The sequence below is a fragment of the Pempheris klunzingeri genome, chromosome 16, assembly GCF_042242105.1.
Source record: "Pempheris klunzingeri isolate RE-2024b chromosome 16, fPemKlu1.hap1, whole genome shotgun sequence".
In the NCBI taxonomy this organism is placed as follows: Eukaryota; Metazoa; Chordata; class Actinopteri; order Acropomatiformes; family Pempheridae; genus Pempheris; species Pempheris klunzingeri.
In genome coordinates this window covers 21,943,190-21,970,684 of record NC_092027.1, presented here as the reverse complement: position 1 = coordinate 21,970,684, position 27,495 = coordinate 21,943,190, and the positions used below count along the sequence as shown (strand labels likewise).

The 27,495-nt window shown below is 40.4% G+C and overlaps 1 protein-coding gene across 2 annotated transcripts in view; it reads right to left on the bottom strand.

Annotated features, from left to right (window-relative positions):
* The window catches only part of trappc9 (trafficking protein particle complex subunit 9), a 183,378-nt gene that overhangs the window by 53,513 nt on the left and 102,370 nt on the right, over positions 1-27,495 (bottom strand). For both annotated transcript variants that reach the window (XM_070846006.1, XM_070846007.1), the window contains 3 exons: positions 24,613-24,723; positions 8,681-8,833; positions 2,845-2,936 (listed from right to left, as the gene is read on the bottom strand). In XM_070846006.1, the coding sequence (XP_070702107.1) occupies positions 2,845-2,936; positions 8,681-8,833; positions 24,613-24,723 (356 nt within the window). The remainder of the gene's footprint in view (positions 1-2,844; positions 2,937-8,680; positions 8,834-24,612; positions 24,724-27,495) is intronic.

The window sequence follows — 27,495 nt, the reverse complement described above, 5'->3', positions numbered from 1 at the left end:
AAAACCTCTCCATAAACTGATTATGCTGCAAATGCGCCTCGTAAATTGCTGTCCCAGTTGATGGTATTAATTTTAATTTCTTTCCAAAAAAACCCCAAAAAAACAGGCTTTTTGAAGAATTGTAGCTTCTTTGAAATCAAGCAAACACAGGCAGGAAACATGGTCCACATTTTTATGGTAAAAAGTACTAGAAGAGATATGCTCTCTAGACATAAAAAAAAGAGAACAAAAGCAGTCTTCTCATCTATATTTGTGTTTATGTTCAAATTTGTGTGTAATTGTTTTTGTTTTTTTTGTTTTGCTTTTTTCAAACAAGCTTACCGCATTAACATAAATGTAATCCGCTTTACGGTGTAGCCCACCCAGTGAATTACAGCCACCCTCTGAACCCCAAAACTCAAATTCAGCAGAAACAAAACAATGCGAAACTAATTACAGAAAATACTTTGCATTATTCATGTGCAATTATGTAGTGAATTTCATCATATATGATCTTACATTATTGCAGCTCCACTGATGTGACTGTGGGCTGAACAAGAGGTAGAATCATTTGCTAATGGCCTCTGTTTGCTCCCCATTCAATAATAATAATGAGCCTGTAAACAAACACAAGGCTTTGAAACTGACTCTGGCACATACAATGTTCTCCATTTACCGGAACCTGTGTGATCAAATATTCATAGATTTCTAAGGTAGCAAATCACGAGGCGGCATCAAGTTTCCCCAGCCGCACAACTGTCTGAGCTCATGCCAGTCGCACACCGTTGAGTATTTACATATGATGCTGTGCTACTAAGCTTCTGTATTTCTAAATGTCCTCACTTTCACAGTGCTAGTATGCTATATTAGAAGATTTACTGTACTAGTGAACTTTTCAAACATTTGGAAAAATACACAATTTACATGATACGTGTGAGTGTTGATGATTTTTCTCACATCAGCATTCTCCACTGACATCTTTCAACAAGTGGCCATCCACATAAAGGAGGCGCTGACATTTGACAACTGTTCCTGTGCTGACCCGAACTACACTCGGGTCATCTCAGTTACATGTTGTCCTTGTTAGACCACAAGTAAAGGGAGGTGGCCCGGGCTCAAGTACACTGATGGTGAGCGATTACAATTTTCTTTAAATGAGTATGCATCGAAAAGAAAGGAAGCTAAAGGAAAGCCAAAAAACGATGGTGCTCAAGACATTTAGTGTAGAACTGGCAGCTGGATGTTGACAGTGGAGTGGTATTGAAGCACTTCTTGGATTAGGTAAGGAACCGTCAGCGCAGCCAATCACACAAGTGGATTTGTGCTGCATACAGAACAGCTATATGTAACACTCATGCAAACATATATTCATGTGCTCATGTACTGCTCTCACATAAGCACATGCAATTTTAAACCGAACACACACAATGTAGCGGCGCAGATCCCTGTCAATAATTTATCTCCGCAGAGTCCTGCGTGCATGTGGAGGGGGGTCATACACACAGTGCATGTTTATAGATGTATAGATTACCCAGCTTTTACCATGTGTCATATTTTTCATTTCCTAATTTCCAAATAGCACAAATCTCATGCTGCTTTTGCACATCAGCAAAGCAATAATCGGTACAGAATTCCACATTTGCTACAGCCTACAGCCACAGCCTAAATCCCTACCCTGAAAGCAGGAAAAAATCTGACGGAAAGCAACGCTTTGGTCATAAACACCACAGCAATTAAATGAAAAAAAAGGATTTTTAACAAACAAGTTATGTTCATCTACAGTATCTCTGCAGAAGTGAGGTTTACAGAGACACAACAGCACTGACAGCATCCAATTGGACTAACGATTTTAGACACAGGGGAAATGCTTGAACTGTACCCGTAATTGAGCCTGTGATAGTCTTTGCAACTCTGATAAAGGCATCCTAATGGGCTGAGGCAAATTATCTGGCTCATAATCAGCAAGGCTTGCAATAGCCTGGACTGGAACTGCAAGGCTACCTTTACAGAAATGAAGACATGGGGAAATAACAACCACTGCAATTGCCTGCACCGAGATTACACACATAATAAAGAATATCAGTTCAAAAGATAAATGTATCTCAAACATCTTCACAATAGCTTTGCTCTTGGGAATGTTTCCTCGCAGGGGGAGGGGCATGTCAAATGCCAAAAAACATCTGAAAAACAGTGAATCCAATGAAGTATTTGCCTTGATCCCCCCTCTATTTCTGTCTCAATAGATTCTCACATTTTCATGCTTGATCGGCTGCGTCGCTTCATTTCGCAGATTGCTTTCTCTTTGCAAAAGCAGGACAGCCCCAGCTGACTAATCAAAATGCTGGCAGTGCCCAAAGAGAGACTGGGAATCTCAGAAAACAAACATCCGCAGTAAATCAAAAATGATTTCAGAGGATGATCACAGATGGTGTGACCGAAGAGTGCTCCTACAAATTCTGTCTCCCGTGATTCACACATTTCCCAAGCTGCTGTCAACACTTGTCCAAAATAGCCTGTAGCCCATTATGAATGCAAATAAAAAACATGGCTTGAGACCAGTTCTGGAGGTCTATGCACTAACTGACAGGTAAAGACATGGCTATGGAACCTCATAGATAACTGTGATTGGCAGAGAAAAATATTCATAGCAAACCTAATGGGAGGCCTAATTTGGAAAAAAAAAGGAAGATGAAATAAAATCTATAGGATGTAACATGAGTTACTTTGCTTTATATCGCACAGGAAAAAATATGACACGCTGACATGAAACTGTACATGTAGTTTACAAATTCAATTGTGTGTGTGATGTAAGTGTGTCAACACAATTTATAATTTGACATGCAGGCACAGACATAACAGACTCACCCCACTGAAGAGGAGCAAGCTGCAGGTGCTCTAGGACGAGCTGGTTGAGCACTCCCTCCACACTGGCTTCTCCACAGCGCCGCAGGGAAGGGTGGATATCGTTAAGAACAACAGCATGGAGAGGCTTGGTGCAATGTCATGTCTTAATCAACAGGAGAAACTCTGCTTTATACACATACACAATAGTTACTTGGAACACTAGTAGTTTGATCATGGTGCCAGGATGATGAGCCTTGACCTTTCGGCACCACCGTGAGGTTCACATTTCTTGTTTTCAATCTTAGGTAAAGCTGCATATCATCTGCATAGCGGTGGAAACCAATGATCTAAAGAAACTAAGTCAATGTAGTCAAAACAGTAAAGCTTATTAGCCTGAAACCTGCAGTAGCACAATAGTTGTTCTGAGTACTTTATGAGGACTGATACTGCTTTCCTTTCAGTACCCGTGTCTGCCGCTTCAACTCATTTCAATATGAATTTAACTCCGTTTAGTGGTAGTATACTATATATATACTAAGTATACTAATAATCAAATACCTTACACCTACATACTTAAAATGACACTTCAACTGCTTTCACTCCTTAAAATTCAAAGTCAACTCCTCTCAGTACTAATTTCTCTGCTTCCTTTTCCCTTAACCGTAACACTCCATTGCGTTTTCTTCAGTTTTTTTTATTTTTCCTTCAGCTGCTCCTCCTGATACACTTTCTCAAGCAATGAGTTTCAGCTCTAAGCAATCACACTGCATTTTCTTACACACTCTAGTTATCATTAAAATCATGTTAAGCATAAAGCTCATTTTAGCCCTTAATGGGTAATTAGCTTTGCACGTAGGATGGTATTATGTAATATATAATGATTATACATAATGGATCCATAATGTAGTAATCTTGTGCACTTTTTGTCCCTGACAGTGTGAAAGGTTTATAGAAAAGATTCTGATGATGTACTGAGTCCAGAAATATCACGAAGAAAGCTAATTCATCGAAATTATTACGTTTAGAATAAAACTCAAGTCAATCATTGTGCATCAGCTGTGAGGAAACATTCCTGCGTTCTTACAGCCAAGTCAATTAATTCTGCTACTTGCATCACAGTACAGTCGCTTACCTTCCAAGTTTTATTCATAGAACAAAACTGCTTACACTCTAACACCGCTAGATTAGTGAGAGGGAGAAATTAGTAAAGATGTGAAATGTGTGGATGCATGCTCCTCATATTACACATGTCAAAAACAGCAAAGATAAAGAAGAACCAGATCAGTCACAAAGGCTTTAGATACTGGTATTAGCTTTTGTAAATGAGTATTAAGGCCTGCCAAGAAGGGAAATATCACAAGGGAATATAAAGAAAAATGTCATGAAATGTCAAGAATAGTCAGTTCCTACAAATTCAAACTGGCCAATTTACAGCTGCACAATACGCAAGAGGAAGGAATGAAACTCCCGACAAATTAACTGCTTCATGTCATTTGTGTAATGCATTAATTTAGATGTCAAAGGTACACAGAGTGCATGTTTCTGTAACCCGACTATAATGATAGCAGTAAACTGATTGCTGGGTAGGCTATCGATGTACGAATGCTGCATCAAAACAAATATGGCTGTCAGAGAGCAATTACCCAGATAATATGTGATGATAAGCACACCGCTGATCATTTACACAGCTGACATTTGGAATAATGGTTGAGATGAGCAGTGCCTAGAGGACCAAACCTGTGTCTATTAACCTTTGAGAGAGAGAGAGTAGAGCGAGAGAGAGAAGAGAGAGAGAGAAGAGAGAGAGAGAATGCAAATATACTGTGCTGAAAAGTGCTTCTACTACACTAAAAGTCTCACTCATAATAACTCACATGTCACAACATGCACCTGCATCTTTACTTGAATGAACAATGCTGAACAATGGCAGTGGTGCGGCTTTGACCACTTGAATTACGAACACGTAGAATTTCTACTTCGAGGATTCAGTGGTGCTGTTGGGTAAAGGAGCACCTAGCAGCTACAGCACAGTATGTCTTCAGCGGCACAGCCTGGATGTTACAGAGGAATGATGATCAGTAGCCTGAGCATCAAGCCGCTTTCTGCTGCAATCCTCAGTGGGCCCTCGTACAAGTCCGCTTTGAAACCGACATGTTACATAAGATGTTCATTTTATCTCCTGACCCCACTCCACAAAGAGTAGCCGCCGTTTGATTGCACAGTAGCCCTGGAGACAGATACGCTAACACAAAGTATTAATACACAGCAAACTGTACATTAGTGTGTTTAGTGAAATGTCTTGACAACTGTAAGATGGATTGATGTGAAATTTACTACAGATTCTCAATCAAGGCCCCTAGAGGGTTAATTCTAATGACTGGTGATCTTCTGACCTAACATCTACCGCCACCATCAGGCCAAAATGTTAGTTTGCCCAATACTAAGATGCTAGACTAAGAAGAAAAAGCTGGTACATACTAGCTGTTAAATATCCCCTCGTTAGCATTGTCGCTGTAAGCATGTTAGCAGGTTGATGAGAACTTCTAGCATTGGTGTCGACTCTTGGTCTGTTATTTTCGACTGTGCTGGTAATTTTAACTTTAATTTAAACTTAAGGTTCAACAAAAATTGAAGATGAAAAGTCTATTGGTCTCACTATACCACTTCAGGAGTTATGAACATCTGCCTTATGAGTACAACATAAGTACAGCTATGGCGGGAACAAGGGCTCAGAATAAAGCACGATCAAAATCAATCCATCAGTCCATTTTCTGGCACTTATCCAGGTATGGGTCACAGCGGCAGCAGGCTCAGTAAGGTAGGCCTAATGTCTTTTTTCACCGTCGTGTGTTTTAGCCTGTACTGAGGTTCTAAATGGATCCATGTGAACCATGGGTCGAGTAATAGTTCATGAGAAAAGCATACTGTGCATTTAATGGGACTAACAGCAAAATAAACTTGGTAAGCACCATTGGATTAATTCATCTATGGTCGTATGAAACAGGATTATATTCTAAGCACTCCAATAAAGAGTGAAATCCATTTTCAGCTGCAGTGTATCATATATTTTTATGGCCGTATCCTGAGCCGAGCTCTCATAGAAACTCCGCCAGCGTGTAGATATTAACAAGTTTGTCCACCCACTAAATTTATTGTCAACAGTCATTCAGGTTGGGCACTTCTGGCAAAGGAAAATGGACAGGTGAGTGCTTGCGTTAATTGAAAACCCTCACAGAAACTTCAACACAATGACACAATGGCCTCAAGTTAATTTCAATTTAATTGTGATTAATGCCACCTATTTGGTGCTTGCGAACTAGATTTTCAACTTTTCATTCAAATGGCTTATAGTAGTTGGTGGATGGTTCTAGAGCGAGAGCCTCTTGACAATGGGGACGTTTATACTGAGAAATTATACAAATAGTGATGCCTTTAAGGTGATCTGTACAATTTTACAGTCCTGAACTGCACTGATCCCCACTGAAGTCAAGTAACATGCTGTCAGCTCTGGCTGGGCACAAACAGTAATCTGGGTGTACTACACTGGCTAAATCAGCTTTACAGGGAGTTATAAAAGTAACTGAAGTGGATGTTGTGCTACTTAAGACAGCCATTGAGACACAAATGAAATTCAACACGGGTGATACCTGAACTTGGCAATGACCTCCTCAGGGGGAAGGCACACGTAACAAATTCCCTCCTTCATTTTTTCATATTTTCCTCAGTGTCTGTACTGTACATGGCACTCTAACCGAACACCATCACCAAAACAGGACTAATATTGTAAGGAGCTCATAAATTACAAATTAAAGAGACTGTTACTTTGCTCAGGGCCAAGTGAGTGTTTCAGAGCGTGACGTGTGCTATAATCAAATCTTTTACTTCTCTAGTTGTTAATGTTCTAAAAAGGACTATCCATCCTCAAGCAGAATTCATATTGTGCTATTCCAATAATGTTAGACAGCTGAGTAACTATCGACGAACAGACAAATGTCCCTCTGTGCAGGAAACGATAGCAATGAGGCTTAATTTCATAACAATGTGTGACACTTTCTGTGTTTGTAAGTTGACACTGAATAAATAAATGACTTAACATAAGTTGTGTTTGAGATATTCCATGCAGGTTCGAACATCCAGCTGTGTATTGCTGCAGCTACAGCGTTTGTCTGCCGATGGCCTAATTGCCAGAGCCCGTCTGGTTAGACGGTTGGCTGTTTAGCTTCAAAAGAAACTTGTTTGAACTCACAAATTACTATCATGACATATGTTTTAAATTGGATACAAAAATAAAACATTTTCTGCTCCAGTAAAGGGACTTTTTTTAATTTTTTTTATCAGACGTGCTGCTGGGAATATATTTTTACACACTGTCATTTTCTTTCTTCATTCCTGCCTACAAGCTGCCACATTTCTTGTAGATAAAACAATACACATAATGATGGGAGTGTTTACGCCCTCATAAAAAGGAAAAATATAATGGCAACTTTAGCAGCTCTGAGATCGGCCTCATCATCAACTGTACACCATGCTCACGAACAATCTGACAGGCAGCGCTTCAATCTCTAAATATGTGTGCCGGTAACTGCCAACTGATGAGTTATGGGCTGATACAAGTCACTGCATGACTAGCGGCTTCTTTCCAACAGGAACATGTGATGAAACTCGTGAGCTATACCAAAGTTTTGACTGCGGGAACTTGGCTTATGTTTGGAGTGTTAGTGCTTTTAGGTGGCCCAGGTCCTGGTCTGCACTAATGAAGTTAGCCCACGAGCCGCTTATACCTGGTGTATAACATTCATTCAGACTCAGTCAATGCACGCTGGTCTTGTTTTTAATCATGAAACCGTTTGAGTTGAGAATTCAGTCCTTTACTTGCATTGCTGCGATAGGAAGTCAACTTGCATTGTTGCAATTTAGTCTCAAGACACTTTGTTGTTCAGCTGCATGAAAAATGATCTTTAAAGTCTTGAACAAAGCTGCTGTTTTTTTTTTTTAAACTGCCAAACGTTTAAGCCTAATATTCACAGTTTATGTGAAGGTACTGAGAACGTGAGCATGAAAGTGCAAACGTAAAGAACAGGAACTTATAGTTTCTCAATGATTTCCCCTGTTTAGGTTCTAGTTCTTGGGACTATTTGTTTGACAAACCCTGCAGAAGATTTTTTTTTCATTCCGCTAAATGTCATTAGTTAAGACACATTGTAGTGTCTCCATTAAAAGCCCTAGAGAGCACAAATACTAACGGAGCTTGCATCTGTGTTATGACCTAACCTATGCTGATTTATGACAGCACACGTGTTGTTGCATAACATGTACATGATAGGCCAGAAGACAAATAGACACAAAGAGAGATCTCCCAGCAGGCAGCATGCTGACAATGATGTGGTCAAGGATTACCTTAGATGGACAACAAAGCTTGCCCACAAACTAGGACCCATGGGAAAATGTTAGATCATACTGCTGCATATATGTGCCACAACTAAACACCCACACACACACACACACACACTAAAACATCACTTCACAGTGTCAGAGCATCAAGTACTTCGCCATACGCTTTCCCATCTGTCAGTGCAAGCAAACAAGTTCCCTGCTGGCCAGGGGGCCTCCAGATGTAGGATCCAGATGTCCTGTATCACTGATCTGATGTCAACAAACAACATTCGATCAACGCAACGCTGACTCTTTGACCACATGAATCTATTGGAAATGATCACCTGCTAGTTTAGGACAGACAAGGGACACTTACTTATGAACTTAAACCTTTACCATGTCTATATCCTCAGCTTTCCATACTCAGCTTCGGCTGGTTTTTCTGATATAACTCCACTGTATTTGTGGCCACTGGAAGGATATGATGCTCCAACAGATGCCCAGCTTGCTGTTGATCTGGCAGCCCTGGGCATGCTGTCGCTCCTCCTCCAGCTGTTTAGGGTTGGTGAAGCGCGCTGTCTCCTGGTCCGGCTGCGGCAGACTCTCAAAGTCAAACTTGTCGACCTGGATGGCCATCCTGCAACAGGAGATGTGAGAGGCATTAGCAAATGCAAGTTTCTGCTTGGCCAAAAGAAAATTGCACAGTCACTTTTCTGAGACTGTAGGAACGACAGTTACATTTACGTTAAAATTGGCTGATAAATGTCCAAATGATTTGAATCATATTTATGGAGTTTGTGTTGCTGATAGCTAATATTTTGACTCAGTATTTAGCTTTAAACAAGTTAAAGAATTTAGTGTAGGTCTTCAACTAATGATTATTTTCTTTCTAGATAACCCATCACAGTTTCCAAGACAGCCTATAGCCAACAAATTCCTTGTTTTGTCCAACCTACAGTCCAAAACGCAAATATATTCAATTCACAATAATATAAAACTACAAAAACAACAGTTATTGTATAAGGGTTGTCTATTAACTCCATGTCAAGATGCTATTTGATACATAAACTAATTTCAAAACAAACTTTTGTCTCTTCCAAGATTTCAGTGAATTGCATTTTGGATAAGCTACTTAAAAAGCACGAGGACCGTGAGACATTTTAACCAAATAGAATAACAGGAACAATTGATATATAGTCCCAACACAATGTTGCATTGCAATCATCATCATGTTCATGTTGGGTTTTTTGGGGGGGCACCAAGGCTGCAGTGTGTATGTGTGGTGTGTGCTGGTGCTGATGTTGTAGTGAATGGGCTGGGGGCTTTGTGGGGCTTGCCAGGGTTTCAGGCCATGAAGGCGGAGCGTTTGGGGCCCGTGTTATGCTTATGCCTGTGATTGACTTGTGACCAGTCCAGGGTGCACCCCACCTCTCGCCCAAAGTCAACTGGGATTGTCCCCCCCCCCGCAACCCTGAAGGATAAGCGGTATAGACAATGGATGGATGAAAAAAATCCATCAATGGATGGCAAAAATCTTTGAGTGTAGAAGTCACTTCCTGCACTGCACAGGGGAGGCTTGAATAATTGCTATGAAATGTTTGAGTTTAAAAATACATTTAACAACTTACTTTATGCATTTACATAAATCTGCCTTAACTCTGAAAAGGTCACAGTGGCTTATGGTCATTTCCATCTACAGAATATTTCAGAGTAAAACCTTGCTTACATTTCTGCCTGATGGCAACCAATGAGAGCTGCTTTGTGTGGTCTGGCAATAAATTATTTATCTAGTCTGAACAAACACCCTCAGGTCTGAGCCTTCCACTCTTTACTGTGGGTAGTTATATATTAACAAGAGCTAGGGTGTTCGTTGCCTGAGGTTACGCAAAGTGTCGCATCCAGGATTCAAAGTCAATTGAGATGTTAAAATGACTCCAAAGCCCACCTCTAATTACTTTTACAGCATTCAGTCCTCCATTCAAAAATGGAAACACCAATTGGATGTATTCTTTCTCTGAATGCACAAATCTGTAGAGTTCAGAGCTGAACCCGTAGAGTACAGTACAAAGACAGTAGATGCAGACATCCTTAGGGGAGAGGGGATATAAAAGAAAAGGAATATGGGAAGGCAGAGAGCCCCCAACGTTCTCTGGATGTGTGTGATGCAACCCACAACTTAACAGCTGCTTTGCCCCAGTAAAATACAAAAACGCCATAAAATACCAGCAAAGCATTAAAGAAACATAAACAGATGTTTTGTCACTTGGAAGCAAAATTGGCATCTCATTACTGTGTGTTTTTAGCCACCTGACAAATGTATATCCAATATTCACTCTCCTTTCTGCTAGTGTTTTGATTCTCGGCAACCTCTGATGTAAATGTCTGGCTCTTTAGCTTTCTTCACCAGGCAGTGAAAGGAGTCACTTGTAACCCACAGAGAATTATCACTGCAGAGTTTGCAGTTCCCGTCAGCTCTACAGAGCTTTTAACCAATCTTTTAAATCATTGTTTACAGATTCTGCTCACAGTAACCCCCAATTTCTAGCAGCAGCAGCACCTGTTCTGTGAAAAAAAAGCTCTGATAAGCACACTGTATACTACTTAGCTTGCATCAAACATCAGATAGACAAAGTTAAAAGAAAGTCAAACATCTAGCAGCTACACTAATAAAACAAAATCACATATTCCAAAGAGCTGGTGGAGGCTACAACAGAGCCAAAGGAAAAGGGAAATCTTTTGGATTGGCATCCACCAGATGGGCAGAAACATGAATCTAAATGAATGCCGATGATGCTTTGTGCTTGCTGGATGTGGTTAACCATACCAACATAAAATATACCTTAAAGTAGGATTATATTTGTTAGTGTTGTGAATTTCTGCTTGTTGTGGGGTTCTACCAAATGATTCTGGAAATTACTGTAATGTTTAGCTTGGTAACAATCCAATTTTGAGACAATCCAATACATTTTGAAAGGATTTTATGAGCATTTGTGGTAGAAGAATTTTCTTAGTAAGCAGCATGTGTCCTTCAATTTATCTGAAACCTCAAAAACCTAAGTTCTATGGCACAGTCAGGCGTGGAACAATACAGCAGCATCTCACAGGAGAGAATAAACGTCTCTTACTCGTGTCGTGATGACTGATAGACTTTGCTTCAAGTGTTTAAGTGGGAGACAGACACCATCACATTCTTCTTCAAACAGAGAGAACAGAACAAAAAAAGGCTATCCTGCAGTCCATTTTTCTGTGCCCTCAGTACTCCTATCATTCCCTACTTACAGAAAATGACACAACGCGACTTTGAGGTGGGCAGCTAACTGCAAATTACCTGGACATCCATCTCCACAGGAGGCCAACGTGCAATGAGAGGTTCCTATAATGGCAGAGTCTCGCTGACAGAGTCACTCCCCGTTTTTAAGCCTTAATAAATCGCTGCTTTGACAGGCGCCACGCTGGCCGATGCGAATGATTTCCCAGTGAACATATTCAAGAGCTGCGGTCACATGTGGTTGCCAATTTTCATTCTGTTTTGTAGGCAAAACACATTCATTCACATTGATCGGTAGGCTCATCTCTGGATTCCAGTTCAGAGGCCAGCGAAGGCTCCCTGAGGGATCATTTTCACATTCACTGAGAGGAAGATGGGCAGAGCGCTGTCAGACTGACTGAACTGGCAAGTCCTTTGTTGTGTTTCTTCTCAAGAGTCGTCATTCAGAAAGCGATCAAATGATGTATTAAAGGATGAACTGAGATTATACGAGGACTGATTTGAACTAGCTTACAGAAATAATCCTATAATTACGGGTGACTTGAGGGAGAAAGTCGGACACTTCTGTGTCTTAGATGTCTGTTGGGTCATCGCGTTACTTTGAAATTTCACAGTAGCATCATCATCATCACAGGTGTTCTGCTGCCTCACCTGTCTGACATACTGCATTGCGAATAATTAATGAAATTACACTGCAAGAATAAGAATCTCTTGATGAGACCAGAGACACACATGCATCAAAGTGAGGTGGAGGAGAAAAGGCAATGCAATTATCATCTCGCAGCCTTTACAACAAAGCCGAACACAAATTAAATAACAATTAAGACTTCAAAACAAAGACGAAAGGAAAGCTCCTGCTCTCGCTGCGACACACTCAAATACATCCGCCTTTGAAGATTAGTGGCACTCGGCTTATGTCACTGACTGAAGTCTCATCTTAAGATGGGCGCTGCTTTTTATTCAGTCATCTTCAAAAGCACACATTACACAGTAAGTCTAAAAATACCATACAACAATGCAAATGGAACCTAAATGGGAAGACATAAGTCTGGCAAGACCTGCGACTGGTTTTCTTTGGACAGATAATTACAAAGAGCCAGACGGCCACATTTAAATTGACATTTCAAATGACGACCAATATAGAAAGGAATGTTTTGAAAAAAAAACCAAAACATTTAGCATTATAGCAGGGAAAGGAGTATTTCATAAGTCCTGTAAATCTAATTCACACTGACTTCATGTTCAAGTGACTGTATGGAGAATTTTCTCATATATATCATCCTTTGATTTGACAATTTTAGTGGTTTGCGAGTCTTAATTAGCTTCTAACTCATAATCACTACTGAGGCTGCTATGCTGCACATGAAACACTCTAACTGGGGAATAATGTTCTCGCTAATAAAAATGCTAACAAAGGCTAGGATATAGCAGCATCTGTACAGTGCTAATAAGAGGCTAATTGGGTTGTTTGGTGATGTGGTGAGTGATGTTCTACGTGGACATAAAAGGTTCTCACTTAACAGGATATACTGTTTACTACACTAAGCAATAGATTAAAGCTGGTAAAAGTGTTATGAATAACTATTAATGATTAAACAAAAGAAATTTCCAAAGTAGCAGTTACAATGGAGGATGTTATTTAAAGCCATGTCATTTGAAACTTTATGTTACTTGAGGTTAAAATAACTTCATATAACTGTATGAAGTCAGGGCCACGAATAGCTGTTCATTTGTGCTAATATTTGGTGTCCGTGATTTTCAAATATTCAAGTATGTTCACTGTTGTTAAACTGTTCAATATGTTCATGAATGCCCATCACAATCTCACAGGCAAACAAAACTTTATTCAGTCAGTTTGAGAATGAAAGATATTCATATCATAATAATAAACCTCTGAAAAGCAATAATTTATCGATGTACAACTGTTGATCAATTTTCAAATGGCTGTTAATTAAACTAATTTCAATACTAGTTTTGTGCCATTGAAACCCACGAATAAAAGAGCATGAAAACTGCCAAAGAGCAGCTTATTGTCAATGGCATGTCAAAGTTAATCTCAATACAAAATATTTGCACAAATTTATCTTGCCAGTACAAGCCAATTCATCAGCAGTTCCACTGGAATTAACTGATTCTGATGATACATTTTGCCATTTTAAATGCTGCTGTGACCAGACCTTACATACAACAAAGTTGTATGTGCAGCTGATCTCAAGGTAATAGTAACATGACTCAATAAATCATAAAACCTTAACACTTCTACTACAATTAAACGTAATGGAAACCTAATTCAGTAACAGCAAAACCATTTCAAAAAGTTCATACGACCTACTGGTGTGCCAGTAAAGCAAAATGTAAAAGAAAGTATCGAAAGTCCATTAAAGGGTAATTGTAAGAGCAAGGCCCCACAAGCACCCCTGAAAGAGCTTTTCACTACGGCAGGAGGGCATTAAGAGGCCGGGCTCTCCCACCACCTTCTTTTCCTATTGATTTGATTGTGAAGTCTTTCATGGATTAGGCCATATCTGGAGACTAATCTAGTCTATTACATGGCTTTAAATAACAACCTCTGTGCTGAGCTGGGGCCACTGTGGAGCATCTTTAGGTCTAATTCCCAGTCCACTGCGCCTCCCTGCCTCCCTCCAGCTGATAACGGACTGCCCCGCCTTGATTTCCCTGTCCGAGAAAGGTGGCAAGGGTAGATGGAAGATTGAATGGAAGGATGGACCGATTTCACCCAAATGTATCAAAATGGTGAGCTGTGGATCGCTTAGCGTTCAAATAAATCCTACAAAGACATGCACAGATGAAAACTACATCAGCACAAATAAGCAATGGCATTCGTGTTGATGCATAGAGATACAGAGGGCTATTTTCTTGTCAGCATGTGTCAGTCAACAGGGCTTTGCACTGGCATTGTTGTCAGGTGCAAACAATGTTTTCTTGTTTTTTAGCCTGCATCCATTTGGTACTTTGATGACTCACAATAAGCTTGAGTCTAAGTGGAGAGTAGAAACAAAGCAGAGGTGTGAAGGCAGATATGTGCTTGCTCAGAGCAAGTTAAAAGCACATAGAATAAGGCACAGTCATGTTCTGTGCTATTTTCATGGCTGGGCAGCGCATGTGTGAACAGAGTCTAGCTAAATATTAGCTCAGTGAATAATATTTTGGTCGAATAACTTTGATAGAAAACTGTGAAGCAGGGAGAAATAAACTGAAGCCATGAACACAAGTCATTGAAACCTAGTAAATCAACCCTGTCTCCTACAAAATGCATTTCCATCAAAGCAATTTGCTTTGTCAAATGTGTTTCAAAATAGTGCTGCCTTGATTGCATTCAATGAAATCTTTTTTCCAAGTCCAGAATTTTTATCCCTTGTTGCAGTCAGGGTCAACGGTTGGGCGTACAAAGCAAGACTTTGAAAGTGGAAACTGATATTTGTGCCATGCATTCGACGTGCTAGGTTACTAAAACTAATGATTAAGATTGAAGATTGTGGGTTTGGTTGAATTTGAAATACTCAACACTTTCCATCTCGTGCCTCAAGTCAGACCATGAATTATCCTTCACCTTAACCAAGTGCCCTGAGTTGCCTAAGCACAGTTCTAAAATGTTAATCATGCTTTCCAGTTTCCAGGAGCAGACATTGTAGGGAACACAAAGAAATATGACTCTGTGTTATAAGATACACTCTATAAAAACATCTCCTCATGATGTTGTAATGTTGTCAACAAATCAAAGTTAACTTTCCTACAGAACATGCATGCCTTTGCTATTGCAAATTAGTTAGTAGTGGGGATCGTGATGTCTTTATATGTAAATACCAATAAGAGGCAAACAAGCTTTTCCCAAAAGCTAACCCTTGTCCTTGTGCACGACCATCACAAACAAATCTGTGCAGTAATTTACAGAAACATAAAGCAATTTAAACGGGGGACATGCAACAATTTACTGACGAACACACATTGGCTTCATTCATCATTGAAAGGCATTCAAACGTTGATTCATAACTACGGCCAATTTAAAGAGTAAAGAGAAAACCAATGCATCTCATGGAAACCAGTGCACACACTGGGGAACACACAAACTGTAGTTTCGTGGATTTGAAGACCTTCGTGCTGTAAGATAACACCGCTGAACCCACCATAGAGCGTGACTGAATAGTTTTAGCACTTTTAGCACATATTTGAACTTTGCATAGTGAAAGACGATTTGCACTCAATGTAAGATATTGCATAAAAATTGAGGATCAACTCAAAAAAACACCAAAAAAACCAAAGAACAGGTAAGACCCACCGTTATATAGTTGGCTTAGCTCAATATTTTTGTGCCAAAAAACATCTAAAAGCAAACCAGACCCGCATCACTAAATATCATCTTGTCCACCGAGTGTGACTTCTGACACTATTTTGCTAATTACCACCATCGTGCAATAGGCTGCAGCAGTGAAGCCTTTTTTTTTTTTTTTTAATGGCAGTAATAACACCAGCTTAGAATGAGCTGGTCACAGTGAAATGACCCCTTCCTAATTAAATGTTGTGTTGCCTCAGACCAAAAGTACATGATTATCACACTAAAGCGTATGGGGTCACTTTTATCTGACCACTGCAAAGCCATGAATCATTTCAACTGCGAGGTCTCAACCACAACCACAAACTCTCAGTTCTAACACATCGGTGATGTTGCTTCTCTAGTGAGCGACTCGGAGCATGCCACATAATTCGCAACCAACATTTTTATCAGAGCCTTTTTGCATCTTTTTTAGCAGCCAGTGATTGTGTTATGTCACTGGGGAGAAGCTGAGAGCGTAGAAGTTACCGTGTGCGAGTGTGTGTGTGTGTGTTTTCACAAAGAGGGTTATTTTTACCTCACGTGCAAGAGCTTAAGGGCGGAGATCCATAGAGGCCTATGCAGAGGCAGGCGAGAGCAACAGTCTATTTTTAGACTGCGGCTGACTCTGTGTAACCCTTTGTATGCAGCGGCTGCAGAGCCAGCGACGCTCCATCCAAACACATCTCACTCAATATGATGAGCTGCGGTAAAAACGGATCCTTACTGCCAATTACTGTATGTGAATAGGTATCGAAGAATGCCTCTGTGCAGACAATCTTCTAATGCGTTGGCTGCCATTTAAATTGAGGCTTTGTAGACTATCACTAGGGCTGACAGAGTGAGCTATTTTTGGCTCTGCTGCTGAAACCCAGGAGCTCGTTTTGGGGCATTTTGCCATTATTAGACGGCACAGTATAGGGAGGAAGGGCTAGGGGAGATAGAAGGGTATATATGCTGTATGTGTTATGTGTTAAGAGAACTAATCCAGTGACAGCACAGGGCTTAACATAATAGTGAGGTGGATAAAGTTACAGGTGACTGGAGAAGGAAATAGCTTTGAGTCAGATAAATCTGCTGCATCTATCAATATGAATACAGGGATTGAAATGGGGATAAAGCACATTTTCAGAATACTAACAATTTTAAAACCGTGACCGTGTCAAGTGACTACCAAGAGGTCGGAGGCAGCTAGCAACAGAGTTTGGTATAGAAGAACAATATCTTGATGTGCTAGCACCTTAACTAACCCACTTGTAGACAGCCAACAGGGCTAAAATCCCCCCTGGGGAAGACATTATTAGGGGGAAAAGGAAAAACTCCTGCAGAAGCAGAGAAAAAAATGACAGTGGTGTGAAGCTGAATCCCGGGGGGGGGGCCGAGCAGCAGCAGATGTACATCTCAGCAACCAGCTCTCATCTTTGTCAGAAAACACTGTTCCTGTGCTGCATCCATAGTGGGTGCAAGTACTGTGCATTTCTACTAGACGAGATGTTGTTCAGAGTGAGAAAATGCCACTTTAATGTGAAAGAAAAGAAAAGAAATCAAATGATAATATGCACACGAGGCTGGGACTGTTAAAAATGGGCTAACTGGCTGCAGATGCGTTATGTGCTCTGCTGCCATAAAAAGTAGCATAAAAGGGGAAAGGTGGTCACCATGGAAACAAGCTTTGTTTGAAAATCTCATGCAATGAGGCGTGTCTGCCCTTGTGCGCACCGATCCAGCAGAGGCAACAGGCATGTCGAATGGAGAGGAGACATGGATAAAAAAAAAAAAGAGAGAGATAAACTGCTGCAGTGAGTGCAAACCCCCCTGTTCTACTACAGGGGGTATTACTGAGCTGGCTGGTGCAATGACAATGGTGGACTGCAGTGGGAACTACCTGGAGCATTGGGGGTTAAGGTTGTGATGAGATGTAAACCCTCAAACGCTTGTTTAAAACCCCTGGTAGACGGAGCTGTGGTGCTGATGCAGAGACAGGACTGTGATCAAGTAGGTCCGGAACAACCTGCTGCTGACAAAGAAACAGACAAGACTGAAAGGATCCACACCAGTGGATCTTCTGTTTACTATGATGACAAATACTGAGCGTTCAAAGATGACGCTGAGGTTAAAAACAGCCACTCACTGCTTTAGCAAATAACATATCCACTAACAGCTATCACAAGAAAAGACATTTATTCATGTGTCATGCAGATATCCGTTCACAAAGGTTTTCCTCCACCCCAATACAACGGAGGTCATCTTATGCCAATGACACCATCTCTTTCCAGAAACAGCGTCTCAGTTACTGTGGATACTGTCCGGACCTTTTCGCAGAACTGAGGTACAGAAACTACAGCACTTTCCTACCGTGTACGATTTATGACAGGAGCATTGTTTCCAGAAAGAGAGGCTGCAGTTGACTTTTGTGGTTATTTTCCAGTCTTATCAGTACCTTAAAGGAAGTGTAATCGCCCAGATTTTTATTGTGGTGGTAGCAGAAACACAACATTTGGCTGTTGTTTTACTGTATTTCCTTTTCAATAAATTGTCTTTTTTCCATGTAAGGCATTTTTTAAACTTTGTTTCAAATTGTGCATTATAATTTGTGTTTTTTAGTGTTCCTATTTAAGGCTAATATTATGCTGCATAATACTTGTGCACTGGTGATACAAAGCAGATGATGCAAACTCTCCTTTGACCAAAATAAACAAAAGAAACACACACAGAGGTCTCGGGGCCTTCAGCTCTGATAATTAGCTTCTGTTCCAACACTTGCATCAAACCCATCCTATACAAAAGAATCACCCATTAAAGAACTCGACAGACTTGCAGTCAAACCCATGTAATTACAATGCTTCCGCACTTGTTTTATGGAAATGACTTTCAAGCCTGACATCTTGGACAACATTTCTTATTTTCGATTCATATTAATAACAGACATTTTAATTTGCTCCATCTCGTCATAATTTGCTCATTACAGAGCAGAGATTCTGTCGCAGAAAGGGCAGGGCTGTCTGACGGCACACCAAGTCATTTCTTCTTCCTCAAATGAAAGAATATAGAGAAAGTGAGGACAGCGGTGCTAATTTACATGCTGTTTATGCAAAGCAGTGGCCATTAGAGCCTGATCATTTTTCTCAGCTCAAGGTGGTTAAAAAAAACAGCCACCAAGGAATAATTGTTGGGTGAATTAGTCATTTTGCCAAACCCGGACTTAATGTGCTTGATGCAGCATACTGATGAACGACTGTAACATTTTACAATATCACTATGAAAACTTCGACGGTCATGATTTTATCAGCAATATTTAGAGGACAATAAAACACATCACAGTAATGTATTTAACTTGGAATGATTGATTACTATATACCATCTATCAGATACCACTTGAAATGAGTGTTCGACGTACAGTGATCGCAACTGAACTATTTCGGCATTTAGCTTCTGTCCAATCCAGCTGTCTTTGTCTTTTGTCACTGTAGTGAACTGAGAAACCATATATTTTCCAAAACAGGAGACTTTAATGGTACCAAAGGATTGTCAAGCTCTACATTAGCAGCATTAGCCATAACGATGAGGCTGGGCTGTGGTAAATCACCGGCAGTCGCTCTGTGGCATGCGTGTGTGTGAATGGGCATACTGGCTGCCGTTAATTCAAGGGGTGTTCGTGGACAGAACGAACAATGTCCAAGCCTTTGTGAAAGCTATATTTTGCTAGGGGGAATATTCAGAGTTCTACACATGCAAAGAAAAGTTCTGCATGTGCAGTTTACCGAATTGAAAGACCCGTGCCGAACATTTCCAGTACAAAGACAAAACAAAAGTCACAAGCTTTCTAACACCCCCCCCCCCCCCCCCTACAGGTGCAAATTGAATTTACTGGGGGAATGAAATGTTTAAAGTCCAACTGAAATCCCTTTTTTTTTTTTATCCCTTTTCAAGTCACAAATAATGTCAACATGTTTTTTAATGCGTTGCTAGCAATACTGAAGACCAAGGACTATGCAAGCGTCTGACTGGACCAAAGTGACATTTGCAATTTACGTGTTGTTTAATGTTTGAGCTGAACAGCTAATTGACAATCTGGTCCGCAAACTGACATTAGCAGTGAACAGTGAAGTTATTATGGCCACCTTACATTTTTATGGAAAAAATGGGATTGGCTTTATGTAAACGAGTTCTCTGTCTACTGTGTGTAAACGGTTGACAGTATCCCAACAGATTCATGCTACATCAGAGGACACTATCCTGAAAACATAAATACGCATTTCTTCCTTTTGTTTTCTGGTTTTTTTTCTCAAGGGAAAACACAGAACAAGTTAACTTGTATTGAGTTGTAATCTGCTGTAGCGGATAAATGAATATAAGTGGATTTCGGTTGGACTTTAAGGATTCCTTGAGTCTTTATGTTGGCACGATAGTTCTTGTGTGTCCTTGGGACATCTGTTCCACCTGAGCAGGTGTTCTTGGCAGCAGGACTAAACACAGTGAACATACAGAGCTCAACTCAACACAATGATGCAGCATAGGCGTGCTTAATGTTGTACACTTCTTTTGTTGTATGCTGGGTAACAGCTTTTAGCATTTTAAGCCACCGTTTGTTTTGTTAGTAAGAGAAAATCTGAATTACAATAATTATAATGATGTAATAACATCATGCCAGGAGAATCTGGGTGATCGAACCACAAAAGAAAAGACAGCTACGTACACTTTACATGCCCCCTGTTCTCATCTCTTCAAAGAAAAATGGAGAGAACTAAAGTTTGGCCATCACTGTGCGGTGTCACGGAGGTCTTTGGGAACCATTCTGTGTTCCCAAACATCAAAGTGACCATTCACATTCTGAGGTGCTTCACTTCCTTTTCATTGGCCATTAAAGAACACCATCAAGGGGATAAAGACCTCGTCTGTGAATGATATGAGAAGATGAAAGCAGCACTCTATTACTCATCCTGTTCGCCCCTCTCCACATGTTGCCTTCACAGGGAGAGAAGACACACTTCCCCACCTAAACTTACTGTTCACACACAGCCAATAAGATCCTTGGTGTTGGTAGCAGCATTCTTAAGTTATCACCTCTCGCTATCTAAAGCTGGCCGTAGCAGAAGAAAACTGTTATGTCTCTCCACGCATGACGGCTGTTCCTCCCTGAGCTATTTGCATAACCATGGAAAAACTTAATGCAAACAATTAAAAACTGTTTCTTGTAGGGAGGATCATGTGGATGATTGACAGAGTCATTTTTGGGACTGTCGGATTGAGGCCTGAGCTTCACCGGTCCTGGATGAAGACTCCAGGAAACATCTTGCGACTGACACCTCATTCATCATAGAACAGGGAAGAAATATGAAATGACAGGGCCATCTGATGTCGAGGGAGGATGAGTTGAAGAGACGAGCACAATATGGTTCAGCAGACGGAGAACTACAAGTCCATGGCCCTGATTTTCTCTGTATGCAATATTCTACCCCACTCTGAATGATCTGTACGTGCGCTGCCTGTGTGTCAAAGGAAATGATCAGCGTGTTGCCAGAACTGAGCTGCGTTTTGTTGAGTGAGGCTGCATCCTATTCTCTGCCTCGTGGGGATATCTACAGAAATATTGTATGCTGTGAAAAGAATCAATATGGTGGATCAGAGCTAATCTTCTGATAATGAATTTATGTTTGTCAGGCTTCCAGAGAAATCTCTACAGGATGGAAGGGCTGACTGGTGGAGTCAAAGGCAACGGCTGTGTCTACAGGGAATGTCAGTCAAAAGGGGAAAAAGACATGCTTATATATATATACACACACATATGTGTGTGTGTGTTTGTATACTGGACATTTTTTGCCTCAGAGGCACATTGTGTCATACAGAGTCAGTTTCAAAAATTTTTTTTTAAATCAATTATGCTACTGGCACATAATGCATTCTGACCTCTGCAGAAGTTCTAATGTATAGCACTGACTTTATGATAGTTGGGTAAAGTGAATCTTGGCAATATCTGGATTTATGTTCCAGTGACAGATGGGCTGAGGAGCTGAAGAACATAAACCGAAAATAAGATTGATGGCAGAAAATAGCAAACACAACATATTATCATATGCTTTTATGTAAAAGTTTGATTTCATACACTGCATGTCCGTACAACTTTTGATAGCACTTACATTCTGGCAAATTTTACATAGTGCCACAGTAGCGTTCCACAGGCAGAGCAGTGGGTGGTAAATGGATAACCAGCATGAGACCTTGACATTAAAATCACTTTCAGCTTGCCCATGAAAATGACAAAAAGGCACAACAGTTGTGCACTTCTTCAATCGTTGTATCACTTCTTTATTTAATAAATAGTAAAAAAAAAAACATACCTAACCATGTCTTTTAAATCAAAGCCTGACCTGGCTGTTGTGGACAGCTGGTGGAAAATCTGCTCTAAATTTAAAAGATCACATTATATTACAGTATATTAGAACATAAGCAGTGTTGTTGGGGACTCTAATTTGAAAATGTAGCCTCACTGTAAACTTAGAATCTGCAAGAATCTGTTAGCCAAGTGAAGCTACTGGTCATACCAGACCAAGAAAGACAACAAAACCCTGTTGTGCATTGATGCACTGTGAATCATTTAGAGCTGGTTTAAATGTGAGTTGACTGACCTCAGACTGAACAATTAAATTAGAGAAAACAAGACCATTATGAGATAATAAATGGCTACATTTATATAACACTTGTATTCAAAATGCTTTACAAGTTGATCATAGTGCTAACAAGAACAGAAGGAAAAAAAAGCTGGTAGATTATTATTATTATTATTATTATTATTATTATTATTATTATTATTATTAATAAACTCAACTTGAAGTTGAGTGGACTTCAAGTCAGAACGCTTGTGATTTTACATTTGAAGTCGTCTGAAGACAACAAGTTCAAATTTTAAGTTGAATTCACTTGAAGTTAATAGAACATATCTATCTGAAAACATATGTTAGATTCCACTAAAACGCTGAGAGGTGATTTACAGTGTGTGTGATACTACTTTTTGAATGAATCTTTTCATTTATAAGAACAAGAATGTGTTATTTCTTCTTTCAAAAGTTAAATAGTTTCCCTTCATACTTGTTGCTATGCCACAATGACTGCGGTAGCACTACACCCCGACACTACAAACAAGGTAGGGTGTGTGATAATTAGCTTTTCTGTTTTGCTAACACTTCTGCTGTACAGTCTTGTACTTTAAGTTGTTTGTTACTTTTCTGGTATGTTTGTTCTCCCAGTTCTGCAATGATAAAACTCTTGCACCCAAATAAATCAGTATCTCTAAATGCTACTTTAGAGACTTCTGAAGTTATCGGTTTTGTGGAAAATAACAGTTACAAAGCACTGGCAAGCTTATCGTAACAGCTCATTTCTGCACCGGAAAGATTACTTGGAGTGAGCAGAGTGATGAGCTGTTTGGCTCTGTCTGAAAAGATCCCTTTCCACCCCCTAATTCCCCTCAAATAATAACATTCCACCCCTGTGGAGAAAGGCCTATGAGTCACCAGCAGTGTACCTCAGCTCGTGGTGAAAGGATGCACTAGAGAGACGCCACTGACAGGAATCATAATTTGCCACTTTCCAGTGAAACGACAAGCGGAGCGAGAGAGAGCGAGAGAGAGAGAGAGAGAGAGGCCGGGGTAATCTACAGGAACAGAGAGAGCATGTAGTGATGTGTGTGCAGATACAGCTGCGTGTCAGGGGGAAAGTGAGAAACAGGAGAGACGCATTAAGGAATGACTGATTCTGGACTAAGAACATCAACAGATCTTATACCATAAACAGATCCCATACGAATGTAGGATTTACCCCAGATTTCGATTCTCTGCAAAGAAGGAAACTGTAAAAAAAAAAAAGCATGAAGAGATGGATAGGACACTAAATGTGAAACCCTGACTAATAGAAAACACAGAATAGCAAGGAGGAACCCCTGAGGCAGAAAAAAGGAACTTCATCATGAAAGATGTTCGGGCCGATAAATGTCTTATTTGCAACTTAGCAGATGTAGCAAAACCAACATATCAGTCTCTTTCAGAACATGCGTGCTGTCAAGCATACATGGCCGGGTGTAAACAAAGTTCACCGATTTATTATGAATATGATGTTTGCATGTCTGAGATGATTTTTATCCAAGCGAGACGTATTACCAGGAAGGCTTTCACTCTAGAGATGTCACCATGTTTTTGTTTTTATTGCCCTGAATCCTGATCTGAGTCATTTAATATTTATCATCTAATGATACCGGGCCAATGTCGTTTATTTTTAATATACATTAGAAATATTCTATATTTTTATGTTTAATACAGCTCCATAGTGTGTGCTTGGCCTAATGCAGGCTTAACTTCAAAATTCAGATAACATTTTCATTTACTGTACATACAGTACAGCAAATGTACTGTACATTCCTTTTTTTGTACAGCATCCAATAGTATTTGGCATAATATCTGTGGAGAGATTTGCCTTACGGTGGATTTGCTGTGGCAGTACCCAGATTGTGGTTTAAACAAAGAATCCTGATCTATTTAATACTTTGATTGTCACTATCCTGACCCTGTCCACAGTCCGTCCACAGATGAAGCAGCAAAGCAGCAAAGAAGTACATTTAAAAGTTACCACTTGCCCTAAATTCACATGTTGGGTGCTTGGGAGATTGGATGTCAATACACAAACTTAAGGTTTGCCTGAATAGCAAACACAAAGATATATGTTTGTTAAGATATACGTTAAACAAACTTGAGATCTGGAAGACATTTTTCTTAGAGTCACCGTCGTGTGGCCTGTCTGTCTGTAGAAAGACGAACCCTCCACTCACCTCTGGCACTCGCTGGCATGGAGGACCAGGTCCTGGTTGTTCTTGGCGCTGACGGTGAGCTCGTGCTCTGTTGGGTTGAAGATGTCGAGCAGTAGGTGACACTGGCGGGTGCTGTGGACACACACAGACACACAAGATGTGACAGCGGACCTAAAATATCTGTGTTCATTCGAAAATTCAATTTACATATGATTACATGCAGTGTGTAGGATAGCGTCTGTGTTTGCACAGGGTCACACAGAACCGCAGCCCTGTTCGCTGCAGATTACAGATGTATACAGAAGTCTGTATACATAAGACATCGCACTGCATGGCTCACAATCACTGTTTCCACTCTGCGTACTATAGGGAGTTGTATAATGACTTGTTAATGTTTATGTGGGTTTATACTTAATGCATGAGGTTACAATTACTTTCGAAAAATACACAGCCACATATACGTACTCAGCAAATGCATGAGATCAAGAGAACACACGGTGTGAAGTACTCATCAGTCCTCGTCATGACATCAAAGGTGGCGGTGCTTTCATCAGACCCACAGGCCTGGATGGAGCAGGCCACCTCCACATCATCCCGCGCCTGCCTTTCTCATGCAGATCATAAGAGGGCCAATTTGTCATTTAGATCAAGACAGGACATGATGCTGGGTTTTCAAAGAGTTAATTTTAACCCCCGAGTAGGTGGTTTTTTCTTTTTTTTTTTTTTGTCCTCCCAGCACTGACGGATGAAAGGAACGGATATCTCCGAAACAGAGAACAGACCGTCCGGTGCAGTCAGTGAGCTGTGACATTAACGGTTTCTGTGGGTGTATAGGAGGAATGTCTCTACATTAAACAGCACACAGTCATTTTACACATAATACCCTGGTTTTTTGGGGTTTTTTTGAAGCGCTGAGTACGCAAGGATTGAATATAATATAAATACATGAACACTGATGATGTAACATAACCCAGCTCTGCAGTCTCGACATGCACTAGTACAGCTGCATTTGTTTATGAGGCTTACGATGACAATGACAGAACCACGGTTTGCGGTGTTACACGTTACACTGGTGTTATGTGTGTAACGTCGGTATTGTATTTAGCTGTCAGCTTTGTCTCAGTTCCTCCGTGACAGCAGCAGCTCTACGCGGGTCTGCTTCTGTCTGACTTCGAGGGACGTGGCGGTACAACATGTTAGACAAGCCTTTGTGACTCCCGGGCTCCTAAACTTTTATAGTGCTGACTGAGTCTAAAAGATTCACTAGACTTGAAGACACTCTAGCAAACAATAAGGCCACGACCATGCAACACTCTCTGAAGGGGACGCTCTTTCCATTCATTATATATGTTGTTATGAATAACAAATAGTTGTCTAGTCCTCGTCTATAAAACGAATCCCGCTATTTCAAACATTTCCAACAAAAATACTGTCTCATATTGGAGTCAATACGGTATTTTTAAAATGCTGTCTCAGCCTCGTGGCACAACTGAGTGAGTAGAAAAAGGGGAGAGAAGATCAATCAGGTATGATCAGTAATTCAGGTATCATCTCCCCTGAACATAAGCCTCATTACGTATACCTAAATAAATACACAAATAAATGAAATGAAGTGAGGTGAGGCGTAAATATCTGAAAGAGACATGTCGTTCCAAGTCACTAAGTTTATGCACATTATTCCAACTACTTTAGGGATAATTTAAAGTGATATTTTTTTTTCCTTTTCTCTGTAGGCTTTAAAAAGAAGGGATATGCATGCATGCTCCAAAGTAATTACAATAAGTGGAATCAAAGTGCCAAAGCAACGAATAGATGTAAAAACATGTCCTTTGTACAAATGAAATGCTGCCCATCACCACATCTTCCTTCCAGGCCCCAATAAGCCCCACTCCCAGCTAGCTTCTTGCCTTTTAAATCTCAGGGTTAATAGAGGCTTAAGATGAGCTTGCCCAAGTCCCTAATAAACTGCTGTGGCAATTAAAAGAGCATATTTTTTTAAAGACCTGCCCATGTTTCTTTAATTGTCTCGTTGTCTTTGTTGGCGAACGTGATTAACGGGCTGAGTGGGACGAAGTACTGATTTATAGGCCACGGTGTTTAGCTACAGGTGATCAATCAGACCACCCAGTTAGGGAACACAGACTCATCGCTCATGCCCCTAAGTACCCGAGATAAACTGAAGGAAAAGAGCCAGGCATATGGGCACAGACAAGGTGGATTTGCACCTTTTGATAAGAGCCACCACTGTGTGTGTCTGAAACGGCACTGAACAGTGGTGGACAACTTCATTGGAGACCTGCTCCAGAATATCTGCAGACAAAAGCTGAAAATTATGGTTTTGAACTAGATGGAGCTGAATCACACCACTGAATCATTTTGATGTGTATTCTGCTGAGCTACTACACAGGGCACCGAGATCTAAGCTAAATAAATAATTCAAAACCGCCAATTGGGTTTGAAACTACTCGTCTCCATTTCAGTCTGTGAATTTTTAAATTCCTATTTAGGAGCAGAGCGAGGCAGAGAGGGAACAAAGTTGCCCCCTGTATTTCAAAGTGAACACATGTGGAACCTGCTTCTTCTCTCATCGTGTACAGAGCAAATGATCCATCAATGAAATATCAATACTTCTGCCATGTGTACATTTAATGAAGCCCAAAATAACATAGGCTGTACATGGTTGAACATACATATCCCTGGAAGCTGTGTGAGGTACGGACTATTTTCAGGCTGTCACCATGTGTACCTGAGGGCAAATTATGAAGTGAACATTCATTTTAAGGAGACAGCTATGAACACAAAAGAAGACCTTTACTACAGATCATTTCAGGTACAGCTGGGGGTGTAACAAGGGGGGAGGGGGGGGTCAGTTAATGAATGCCACCGTCTATTTCTGACAACTCT